Consider the following 13559-nt stretch of genomic DNA (forward strand, 5'->3'; position numbering starts at 1 on the left):
CCATAGACTTTAATGCAACCAAAGCTCCTGCCTCCTCTACACGGGCACCCCTCGCAACCATAAAACAACCACATTGCAAACACCATTGAAGACTCAACCCTGTCTCTAGCAGCGCTCGCAAAGACCTGGAAGTACAGAGACGTTTTTACGAAAACTTTTATTAGGCTGAACACCCATCATAAAATGAAATTGCAGACGTGTTCCTCAGAAACATGACATCAGCATTGAGAAAGCATTTTCTTCTTGGAGATATGTGACGATACTTAGCGCACTTATCATACTAGAAGTAAGGACATATATGAAAGATAAGTGCAAAAGGCTGTGTGTGTGTTCAGGTATAATGTTTGGTTAAGCTGTCCCTAATCATAAGCATTCTTTTATGAACTTTCATGAGTAATAATAAAAGCACTGTCAGAGCAATTTAGATATTTACGCAAGACAGGCAGATCCATTTAAAGTTGAATGTTGAATATTCCTACTTGATCCTTTTAAACTTCAGACCACATAGCGCTCCATTGTCTGATGCTCTGAATATGACATATACATACACTCCCATTAAAAAGTTTGGGGTCAATACAATAGAAAATAGTCATTTTAAAATTGTAATAATATTTCACAACATTTCTGTATTCTTGATCAATAAATGCAGCCTTGGTAAGCATAAACGACTTCTTTAAAAATAAAATTCATAAACAAATCTAGGCTTTAAAGCAGATTTAAATGTAGGCTTTTATTCACGTTTAAATATCGATCAGCGAACATAAACAGAAGCTCAACCGAGCCTGCTTGACGAGTGAGAACAAACCTCATTGGTTCTTGTGGACGACCAAACGTGCTGGGTAACACGAGAATGAACCTCACTGGTTCTTGCTGAAGCTCAAACGTGTCGTGACACGAGAGTGAGTGATTAATGACAGAATTTAGAAATTAAGAAACTATCCATTTAATATGAATTGCATGACGAAAATGTGAGTAATATATCACAACAAAACAACTTTGAATTATTCTGTTTATTCGTTAACTCCAACTCTACCAACATATCTAGATTTAAAATGAATCGCGAGGACTTGTCTCCCTGGGTCATATGACCATGAATGATTAAATTACTTTCTTAAATGACTTCCTTGAAGTGACCATTGCATGATCCCTTAGCTAACGCACTGGTTGAAGGGCCCTTCGTGAAGAGATTCAGCTACTCACTTTCAGTAGGAAAGCCCTACAAATCGTGTCCCCTTCCCGAAGTACCCTTCAAGGGTGCAAAAACGCATTTTGGAATTTGCCCCAAATCATGCGTAGAACACAAATCTGATGTGAGCATCTCCAGTGGAGAACAATGACTGGATCTAAAACCTTCAGATGACACACAGCTCATATCTCCGTCGAGGCTACCGAAAACACACCGGTTCCGTTCACACAGCTCGAGCATGCGGTTGTGAGTCCTGAGAATTTACAGGTGTGAGTTTGGTTACAGGATGTGGTTGTCACTCCCGTAAATAACCGTAGCTGTGTGTGAATGTAACAGTATTAAGGACTAAAACACCTAGGACTGACAGCCATTTTCTTCTGGTGTGTGAACGTGGCCTTAGTTACCTTGATCCTGTGATTACTGGTGTTTCCTGTAGCTGATAAAAACTGTGGCATTTGGCTGTTTGACGTAGCTCAGGTTCCATGGTCTTGGATACGTCATAGTAATGACCAAACCTCAATGAGGATGCCAATGCAGTCTGTAAAAAAAGAAAGAAAAACGTTATTTTCTAGTGGTTTATTTTAAAATACTATAAAATTGCTATTGATTAGTAAACATGATGTTGACCTGCAATTTTATTACACAGTAAAAAGTGTTCAGTTGACTTAACTTTTTGAGGAAACCCGTTGCCTTAAAATGAAGTAAATAAACTTCATGCTTAATTGAAAAAATGAAGTAATATGGAATTGTCAAGTTCACATAACTTAATTTTTTCAATTAAGCATTACGTTTATTTACTTAATAATTTTAAAGGCAACGGGTTTACAATTTTTTTTTTAAGTAAGTGAACAACAGTTTTTACAGTGGGAACCCTCACTGATGTAAGTGACGAAGTTATTTTTATACTCTCTTTGCACCAATTTACAGTCATGTTTTTCCTCATTCATGATCATTTTCCCCTGAAATGATTGTAAAGCATTTTAGATGTACAATAGTACATAATAAAGTGCTATTTAACCATTCATACATTTAACGATGGTTGAACTGTAAGAAACCCAGATGATTCGTTAAGCCATTGAGAACATAATGACACTTAGGCTTAGAAAAACACAGTTGTACGCAGGCAGACGTAGGGGTTGTGAGGGGGTCTGGATTTTTTGGAGTTTCTAACGAGCAGTGAGGTGAGCCCCTAATCTTCTCCTGATCTGGATCAGCAACTCTTATGTGTTCCAGCACCACCTTCGGAAATTGACGGCTTGGCGCTCAACCTCGTTTAGTGGGCAGGTCGGGTCGACCCCTTTAATGTTACAGGATGGGTTTTGACTGACTGAACTTTGATCTGGTGTCTCCATTGAGAATGTGAAACGAGGGGGACGCTCTATGTTTAGGATGCAAATCCCTTACTAGATTTACTGGTGCTTTGTGAAGAGGACAGAGGTATGATAAAGGTTAAGGAGGGTAAGTATCCCCTCTGAGACAGGGAGGAAGAAAGGGTGATGGGGGGAAGAGGAAGGAGAGGACGAAATAAGAAAATAAAACTATCCAACTATCCAGGAAATATCCAATGAGAAGCAGAGGGAAGAAAGTCAGGGAAGAGAAAGAGCGATAGTTGTACATTACTCTTAAAAGTTTGGGGTCAGGACGATTTTTAAAATGTTTTTCAAAGAAGTCTCTTATGCTCATCAAGGCTGCATTTATTATTGATCAAAAATACAGCAAAAACATTAATACTGTGAAATTTTATTACAATTTAAATGTATATTGAAAGCAAAGTTCAATCTATTCATGTGATGTCAAAGCTGAATTTTCAGTATCATTACTCAAGTCTTCAGTGTCACATGATCCTCCAGAAATCATTCTAATATGATGATTTGCTATCAATGGTGAAAACAGTTCAGCTATTAAATTTTTCTGAGGAAACAGTGGTAGCTTTTTTTAGGATTCTTTGATGAATGGAAAGAATATCCAATGAGGGGGGGGGGGGGGGGGGGGGGAGAAAAAAGAGAAAAAGAGAAAAAGCAAAAGTTGTCAGAAAACACAGACAGAAAGAGTTAAATCTTTGGGGACTCACTGGTGTCCCCCTAATCTCCATAGCAATCTGGATTATGGGCTGGCGGGAGGGGTCTTTTCTCCGAACGGAAGAAAGAGGCGCACGGGGACGCCACGGCGAGGGCTGTGAAGGGATTTGGGGGTGCTGGAAGCTGCAGAACCATTGTAAAAGGCTTGAGGCTGAATAGAACCTCCATGTCCTCCTGTCTCCTCGGGTTTTAAGTCCACCTATAACCAGCTAAGCGTGAGTAATCCACCTAAACTGTGAATGAGAACAGCGAAAGCCCATTCACAGTGCTGGGTGGGTAGGAATTGATATATTTATTATAGGACACTATTTTTCCCAACCCCCCTTTCCTTAGCCGGTATAAAAGCAGTTGGTCGCAACCCAAAAATTTGTCACAGGTTCATACATGCTCTGATAGGGTTGCAGAAAGCAGGGATAAAACAAAGTTAAATGGTAAACGCAAATAGGAAAATGCAACTAACTAACCATAAAGTCTTGCATTGGCAGAGTAGTAAAATAAAGTGGCTTGTCAATTTTTAAAAGGGAAGACAAAATTATTCACATTGCTTTGGTTGTTGATATCAAAAGTTGTGTGTCCAATCAAACTATATGGCATTTTGGCATAAAAGCTAGACAAATAAGACAGATGTTATATGGACAGGTTGTGTGACATGCATTCATTCTAAAAAAACGAAAAACAAAAAAACATTAAGAAAACTATGCAAAGTAAAAAAAACGAGACTTCTTCAAATCCAAATTAGCAATGAAGAATAACATTGTGCCAACCATAATGCATTTGTACATTTTGAAAATTATAATGCATTTGCATGTATTATAATTTTATTTTACATTAGACATCTAATTTGAACCTGAAGCGAAACTAGTTGAGAACCTCTTCTTTATAAATAGGGCTGTCAATTTAAAACATAATTTTAGCGAATGCCATCTAATACGTTTATGTCAATGTGTGTGTGGTTGATTTCTCAATGTTTTACTGAATAAAAGCACTTCTCAACAGATCTTTTACCTGAACTCTGGGTTGGTTCTGGTAGCGCCAGGCGATTTTCATTGTGTCTGGATTCTCTGGGTCACTTGGTTGAGGTTGACCCTGGCTGGCAACTTCATCCATAATTGGAGAAGGGAGTTCCTATTTAAGAAAATAAATATAAAAAAAACAGCATTAGTTAAAGTCATCATGAAATGAAAATGGACCATTCTTATTTCATTATGGAACATTGCAGTATTTATGATTAATGATTTATCCATGCACACATCATAATTTGTGACCCTGTAATCTTTAATTGAAACAACTTCCGCTCCCTCTTGCAGCGACATGATATTACTGGCGCGAGGGCGGGGCAACCTGTCACTCACATGAGATCGACCAATAGCAAACCAAAACCATCCAATCAATTCCTAATGGACAGAATCAAGTCCTGCCCAACATTTTGTTTCTCTCTTTGAAAAAGGTATATATTTTAGACACAGAAGAACATGAAAAAGCAAAAAATAAAAATCCACTATAACAGACTTCTAAAATGTTTATCCTATTTTACATTTGACAAATGCAATCTGAATATGGCAACTTGGCAAGACAAGATCTTGTTCCTGACCTTAAAAGCCTTATAGAGGGATTCAAAACTGGAAAAAAATGTATCCCATTTTTTAAACCAAAAATACTTTTTTTTTATTAATCAACCAGTTCATTAACTAAATTGCTACATATTTGTATATTTGACAAATCAAATATTTTATCTATTTTACACTGTATCTAGATAGACTAAAGCTTGTTTAAGCCACTGTCTTGGCCAGAGCTCACCTGTGAAAAGGGAAATAAATGTCAAGTGACCCGTTTAACAGGGCCAAAAAGTATGAACAAACACATCAAAATTGTGCAAGCAGAAGCTGTTGTTTAAACAACAGGGTTGATACTGTCGTTAATGCCAAAAAATGCCAAAATGAAGGTGGGAACTGTCTCCCTTAGGGGAAAATTCATACAGACACTGCAATAACAAAAAACAGAGACTGTTTAAGAAATAACAGCTCAATGCAGGAACAGTCTGAAGGGCAACAACAGGCCCTCATTAAGCTTGTGTTAACTGGGGGCCAATCAGGGGCCAGCGAGAGAGGAACTCCTGTCCACTGTCATTAAGGTGAGACTTGTTAACGTTCACAGGTAACTCCCTGAGCTCCCACACAAAAACATTCATGTATCAGTCTGGGAAAGCTTACATGGGGAACAGGGGAAGGAGATGAGAGAGAAAACACTGCCTATGCTTGGAATGGATTATTAGTGTACTGCAACTATATACATTTAAAAAATACATTGACATGCACAAGACTATGACTATGTGGCAACAAATAAAATAAAAGTCTGATCAAATAGTGAAGCAAGAAAAGATGCAAATAATGTTAAAATAAGACAAAATAAAAAAGTATAATAAAAATGTCTGATCAATGAATCAAGAAAACATATGAATTACATCAGAATAAAATAATAAAAAAAAAACAGTGAATTAAATGTCTGATCAAATAATGAAGCAAGACGTCAAAAAAAAAAAAAGTCTGATAAAAGAATAAAGGAAAGATGTGAATGATGGTAAAATAAAATAAAATAAAATAATGTCTGCTCAAACAATGAAGCAATGTTCAAAATGTATCATTTGACACATTGGCAATTGCAAGCTCAATTTGCAATGCATGCATTGTGGGATAGACTTGGAATATCCAAAGCACACAGTAATGTACAAGCATATCCTATACTTTAAGAAAATATGCATATTTGCACTGAAACCTGAATACAAGCTTTCCTGTAGCTCAAACAGTAGAGCGTTGGTGCTTGCAACGCCAAGGTCATGGGTCCGATTCCCAGGGAAAGCAAGAACTGATAAGAATGTAAAATGTGTACCTTGAAATGCAATGTAAGTCGCTTTGGATAAAAGCGTCTGCCAAATGCAAAAATGTAAATACTATGCAGTTTATACATCCAATATACACAGCAAAAATAATAGTCTGATATTCTATTCTAAACACACCTAATAACAAAAGTACACAGAGAGGCAGCAGTTACAAAGAGTCCATAGACCAAAAGTAGATACACAAATTAGACTATGCCAGAGTCATAATAACACATACAGACATTGTGTCATGTTCAGTCGAACTGTTCTCGGCCAAAGCTGAGAATAATATGTTACTGCTAAAGACACACAGATTTCTCAAGGTTTATTGTTTTGAGGGCCAGGTACTAGTTATACAAGGAGAATACGATTGTAAATAATGCATTTTGATGTACTTAGACTTCACAGAACCAAAAAACTTGACCAAAGTGTCAAAGGGGCCAAGTGTGAACACTTGATTTGATTTGATTCTTACCTGCATAATCTCATCAGGGTGATCTCGGGCGGATGCCAGGAAGAGTTCATGTCCGCACACAACTCCCTCCGCCAGGAAGTACTTGAGCAGCATGCGGGAGTAGCTGTCATAGCGGTCCTCTTCTGTGAGCAGAAATCACCATCAATGCCACATACATCAACCCAAACTGCACCAAAACAGAGAGCGGTGAGCCTCTTGACGTGCGTCATGACAAAAGAATGGCCAGAGAGTCGCCATCGGATCAGATACTGTAAATATCCCAACATGGAGAACAAAAACAACACTAAACTTGGTTGAAATAATAGAACAACTGTTTATTCTGGTTGCTATTGATGGCAAACACACTAGCCACTTTATCACAGATGGCGAATGGGACGTCTGACATAGGATCAGAGCCCAGTATGATTGTAATGGATTTAATGGTCAGTCCATCAGCACCTACACCATACATGAAAGGTATGAATATGACATGTTATATCTCCTGTAGCTGAAATGTTCTTATATTTCTGTTACAAAACAGAACTGAGGAAAAGAGAAGGGAACAGCTGTCTTGATCTATCTACAAGCTCTTCAACACTATACTTGTGAGGATGAAATCTCCATCAGATTCAGTTATACAGACAAACATTTGCTAAATTAGATTCTGTTGATACTAGTTCTTCTGAGGTACTGAGATGAACATTTTCATAGCTGCAGACATGTTTTATTTTCTTAGTGAGAAGAAAATCTATTACTGTTACATTTACATTATTACATGTGTACATATTAGTACCCTGAAAGCACCAAGAAGAAGAAAGTTATTTGTTAGTATTTCCAATTTCTTGCAGTGGCAGTTGCTTGGGGGGCAATAATCAATCACATCTAAAATATATATTCTGTCTCAACTGAATCATTGTAAAGTCCAATAAAATTTTAGCAAGCTGGTTTGTTTGGACGGTTCAAAATTTATCAGTTAAAAAATTATACACTGGGATTTTAAGTAAATATTTTTCATAGCAAATCAATATACTACTATACTATGATACTATAAAAAAAATTATATATACAGACCCTTTCCAAAAAATTTGAATATCATGGAAAAGTTTATTTATTTCCATAATTCCATTCAAAACGTTAAACTTCCATAGATTATAGATTCAGGGCCCACAACTTAAACGATTTCAAGTATTTAGTTGTTTATTTGTACATAATTTGGGCTTCCAGCTCATAAACCCACGAAAACAGGATTTCAAAAAATTTGAATATTATATGAAATCACACAGTAATTACACAGTAATACCATGGTCATTGAACCAGGTTTTGGTTATTTTGGCAGTGTGGGCAGGTGCAAATCCTGCTGGAAAATGAAGGAAGCATCTCCATAAAGCTTGTCTGCTGAAGGAAGCATGAAGTGCTCTGAAAATGTCCTGGTAGACGGCTGGGTTGAGTGGACAGCACAGTGGACCAACACCAGCCGATGACATGGCTCCCCAAACCAACACAGACTGTGGAAACTTCACACTGGACTTCAAGCATCTTGGATTGTGTGCCTCTCCATTCTTCCTCCAGACTCTGGGACCTTGGTTTCCAAATGAGATGCAAAATTTGCTCTCATCAGAAAAGAGGACTTTGGTCCACTGTGCTTTATTAAATCCAGAGTCAACGCAGCCGTCTACCAGGACATTTTCAGAGCACTTCTTGCTTCCTTCATTTTCCAGCAGGATTTGCACCTTCCCACACTGCCAAAATAACCCAAACCTGGTTCAATGACCATGGTATCACTGTGTAATTACTGTGTGATTTCATGTAATATTCTAATTTTTTGAAATCCTGTTTTCGTGGGTTTTATGAGCTGGAAGCCCAAATTATGTACAAATAAACAACTAAATACTTGAAATCGTTTAAGTTGTGGGCCCTGAATCTCTAATCTATGGAAGTTTAACGTTTTGAATGGAATTATGGAAATAAATAAACTTTTCCATGATATTCAAATTTTTTGATAGATAGATAGATAGATAGATAGATAGATAGATAGATAGATAGATAGATAGATAGATAGATAGATAGACAGTATAATAGAATATTATATAAATAATAGAAAATGTCAGAAAAAATTATCTGCTCCAACTGAAAATAAAAATATTATATTATGTAAATTACATAAATGTTATCTGTTAAACTACCATTCAAAAGTTTGAAGTTTGTCTAAGAATCAAAAAAAAAATTTTTTAGAACTCTATCATGCTCAGAAAGGCTGAATTAATTTGATCAAAATACAGTAAAACCTTTTTTATTTTATTTTAAAATGTATTTTTTTCCCTGTGATGACAAATCTGAATGTTCACCATCATTCTTCAGTGTCACATGATCCTTCAGAAATCATTCTTATCTGATGATTTGATGCTCAAGAAACATTTATTTTGTTTTCTAATGTTTAAAACAGTTGTGCAGCCCATTTTGTGGAAACAGAAAAACATTTGAATGAATAGAAAGTTAACAAAAACATCATTTATTTGAAATTGTCACAAAAAACAAAAACAATTGTTACTGTCCCATTTGATCAAATTAATGTATCCTTGCTGAAAAAAGTAATAATCTGTTTAAAAAAGGTTTTACTGACCCTGGACCTCTGATCAACGGAGTGTATATTTTTTTTTTTTTTTTTTTTTTTAATTCATAAATTAACTTTCAAATCAGCTTTCCAATTTGTTTAGTGCTGACATAAAAAATTAATAAAAAAAGTTGTGTTAATAACAGAAAAATCTTTTGGCAAAATGGTTTTGACCATCTCTGACTGGTCAACAATTTGTCGGCTTATACAGTATACGTTTTACAACATTACAACACATCAATTCGCACTACCCCCGTTAATCTGACTTCCTGTAATAGCGTTCAGCAATTGTCATCTAACACTGACAGTCGGCTTCTTCCTCTCCAACTCGCACTTCCAGTTTCAACCCTCCATTCTCTCTAACAAACACCTCAAACCCACACAGGTCCAAAGCCTCTGTGTGACCTCTGAAGGATTCCTCCAACAGCAGGAGAGAATGAGGGGTTTCCTGTCCTCTACCCGACTCTTCCTACAAACCGGGATGCCTCTCATATTCCATCACCAACGGAAGAAAAAAAAAATTCCTCAGCTCTTCAATTTGTCATCGGAAGAACTCCCCTCTTTCTTATTGATGTGTTTCTAGGTCAGCAGGCCTTTGTGGCTTTCAGCGGCCCCGACAAAGACACCCAGATGGGCCCACTCGAGATGGGGCCTATTGTGGTGGCGTTTCTATGGCGCCTTACAAATGAAACCTGCGGGTGCTATTAGCCTAGCGGGGGTGTTTCGGGGGCAGAATGAGATGTGTTGGGGGTGCATATCTCTGCTGTAGAGACTCTGGCACATATCCGTCACCCAAAAGGTGGGGCATCTAGAGACTTCCTATCTTTTCTGATGCAGAGAGAAGCCGCCTCTTTTGGTGAAAGAATAATGCAAGTGGTGCTTTAAGCATGTGTGTAAGGCAGTGGGAGTCTGTGAGTGCAGCGAGGGTGAGTCAGTCACTCAAAGCTGCAGGGGAAATTTGGGTCAACACTTCTGCCCTCCTGCCTCCATATGTTTGCCGTCTGAGTCCCACTGATTCACAGTGGAACCGGTACAAATCTAGATTTAATGCGCAACCTCTGGGGACACATCTACCATCTATTTATTTACTTTAATTACTGTTGCATCAAATAATAACAGCTCAATTTGACTCTATTTAAATAGCTTACAAATTGGACCTTAATCTGAAAGGTGAAGTGTGTATATTTCACTATTAAAATACTTTCTGAAAGGGATAGTTCCCCCAAAAATAAAATGTGTCATCATTTACTCACCCTCATGTTGTTCCCAAACCTGTATGAGTTTCTTTCTTCTGTTGAACACAAAATATGATATTTAAAAGAATGTTGATAACCAGACAGTTGACGGTAGCCATTGACTTCCATAGTATTTTTTTTTTTTTCCTACTATGGAAGTCAATGGGTGTCGTCTGTTTGGTTACCAACATTCTTCAAAATATCTTCTGTGTTCAACAGAAGAAAGAAACTCATACAGGTTTGGAATAACTTTCCAAATTTAGTTAATGACAGAATTTTCATTTTGGGGTGAACTATCCCTTTAATACGCATAATGAGACAATAAGGCGGCATATATATATACACACTGAAATATTTCTGTTTTTTATTTCTGCATCCCAACAAAGCAACACTGGCTAAACTAATTGTGTAATTTTGGAGCAGAACTATCCATTTAACCAGCCAATGGCAGGTCGGAGGAGTGTTCAAATTAAATAATTTTTTACCATTTAGTTTGATGCAACTTATAATGCAAAAATTACACACTTCACCTTTTGTTAACATCTGAAAGAAAGAAAGAAAATTAAATAAACTTCTTTTACATCATTTGTTGTATAATAGATAAAGTAAACCATACGATTTAGGCAGATCATTTCCTTCTATTATAGAAAGAATAAACATCTCTCTCTCTCACACACACACACACACACACAACAGTGGTATCTTTCATGTGGGTCACATGTTGAGGACGCAAGTGACCTAGACAGGACTCGATAGATCATAAAGGACCATGACCAATCCACTTCCAATGAAGTGAAAAAAGGACAAAAGAATGCAAAGAATGGAAATTAGGATGTAAAGATATAAGATCCTCATGAATATATGTTTTGAAAATAATAAGCTACATCAAAAGAAATAATTATTCAATGAAAAAAAACGATATGCTGGTCATATACTAGAGTGCAAAGCAAATAGTGGCAACTTTCTTAACCTTATGTCAAATAAACAAATGAATAATACTGATGGGGAGCAACAGAAAGATCCTCAATTTTGAATCTGTCAGACTACTCTAAACTGCTGTTTAAGTCACCATGAATCACAATTTTTTATTTTTATGGGGTTTATTATTAATTATTTATCAAAAAAAAGAAAAAAGAAAAATCATGTCCCCTCATAATCTTTACTCAAAATAACTTCCCCTCCCTCTTGCAGCGAAATCTCTTCTTTTCTTTGATGACGTGTTTACTGGCATGAATGCAGGACAACCTGTCACTCACGAGATCCAATAGCAAACCTCCATCCAATCAGTAACCAATGGACAAAATCAAGTCCTGCCCTACATTTTTTCTCGTTCAAGAACCCAGGATATACATCTAAATAGGGAAGAAAAGATTTACAACTTCTATCGCAAGGTTTCATGCCGCCTTTAAAAAAAAAAACAGTCTGCAATCAGAGGTATCATCATATCTAATGAGCTATCAGCCTACTGATCCTTAGATTTGTAGTTTCATAGGCAACTAAACACACACTATTTGCACTTTTTGTTAAATTCCAATGGCTTTGTACTGTACTCTGCAACATGAAAAGATGAATCTACATCTAATGAAAACATTATTTTTAATAATCCCTGTCCACTAGCCATTATGACATGCAAAGCAGTGGCTAAGTGAAAAAATATAGCCAGTAATAAGAATATCTTAAACAACCTAATGACATGACGTGACATGATAGTATACATAAATAGCTTCATTGCTTACCTACAAGTAGCAGAGTTCCAACTGCCAGACCACCACCTATGGGAAAAAAGTGTACATTTTAATGACATAAAATAACAATGTGTTTTTATATCCATAACTTAATCAGAAAGGCTCAAATACACCTACATTGAAATAAATGTATTCTTTTGCCTAATATACCAGCTAGTATTTAGCATTATTATGTGCGTCCACACACACAGACACACACATGCCTGGTTTGCTATCTTTGTGGGGACTCTCCATAGACGTACAGTAATAGTTTTAATACTGTTCAAACTGTATATGCTGTCCCGTCATCACACTAACCCTACCCCTAAACCTATACTCATCACAGAAAACTTTCTGCATTTTTACATTTTCCAAAAATATATAATTTAGTATGTTAATTAACCCATTTCCCATAGGTGATCTCAGGTTTTACTATCCTTGTGGGGACATTTGGTCTTTTTATTCATCAAAGAATGCTGAAATAAAGTATTACAGGTTATTAAAAAAAAAAATTAAGCACCACAACTTTTACAACATTGATAATAAATCAGCATATTAGAATGATTTCTGAAGGACCATGTGACACTGAAGACTGGAGTAATGGCTGAAGAAAATACATACATATACATTATATATATATATATATGTATGTATGTATGTATTTTCTTCAGCCATTACTCCAGTCTTCAGTGTCACATGGTCCTTCAGAAATCATTCTAATATGCTGATTTATTATATTATTTATTATATGTGTGTGTGTGTGTGTGTGTGTGTGTGTGTGTGTGTGTGTGTGTGTGTGTGTGTGTGTGTATATATATATATATATATATATATATAACCCTTTTTTTATCAGGGGATTTTCTGTCGTTTTTATACATGTCAAGATAAGGTAATTATAATCAACACACAATACAAAATTATTTCATATAATAAAATCAAATGTCATATAATGCAAAGATTATACGCGTAATAAAGTGAAAACTACCCTGATATTTTGATTGATGGGTTTAGGGCATTGCTCGTTTAAAACAGACAGTGTGTGACAGTAGTGCAAACAAAAGTGTATTAATGCTGAATTATTTCTGGATTTATTAAGAGTATAGCAGCTATACGTTATATATATGAAGCCGATAGAGAGGCATGTCAAAAATGAATTTAGTACACATCCACTTGACAGTGAGCTTAAACCGAGTGAATTATACTAACCAATAACGTAGTCAAGCGAGCTCACGCCAGAGGACAGTAAGAGTTGTCCGTTCTGTACAGACGGTCTGGTCCCAGGGATAGAAACGAGTTTGCCGCGGGTTTTTTTCTGAAAACTAGTTGTGTTGCCTATGCTGGAGGATCCAGCCATGCATCTAACGGGAGCCGCCATGTTTTTTCTGTTGACAGTAAC

The 13559-nt window shown here is 36.5% G+C and overlaps 1 protein-coding gene across 1 annotated transcript in view; it reads right to left on the reverse strand.

Annotated features, from left to right (window-relative positions):
- The window catches only part of elp4 (elongator acetyltransferase complex subunit 4), a 66751-nt gene extending 53193 nt beyond the window's left edge, over positions 1 to 13558 (reverse strand). Inside the window, exons 1-5 of the mRNA XM_082157659.1 lie at positions 13370 to 13558; positions 12176 to 12211; positions 6615 to 6736; positions 4270 to 4389; positions 1591 to 1724 (exon numbers count right to left, since the gene is read on the reverse strand). Of these exons, the coding sequence (XP_082013785.1) occupies positions 1591 to 1724; positions 4270 to 4389; positions 6615 to 6736; positions 12176 to 12211; positions 13370 to 13538 (581 nt within the window). The 5' untranslated portion in view covers positions 13539 to 13558. The remainder of the gene's footprint in view (positions 1 to 1590; positions 1725 to 4269; positions 4390 to 6614; positions 6737 to 12175; positions 12212 to 13369) is intronic.
- Position 13559: the final 1 nt, after the last annotated feature.

Source organism: Leuciscus leuciscus (assembly GCF_965113295.1).
Source record: "Leuciscus leuciscus genome assembly, chromosome: 2".
NCBI classification, from domain to species: domain Eukaryota; kingdom Metazoa; phylum Chordata; class Actinopteri; order Cypriniformes; family Leuciscidae; genus Leuciscus; species Leuciscus leuciscus.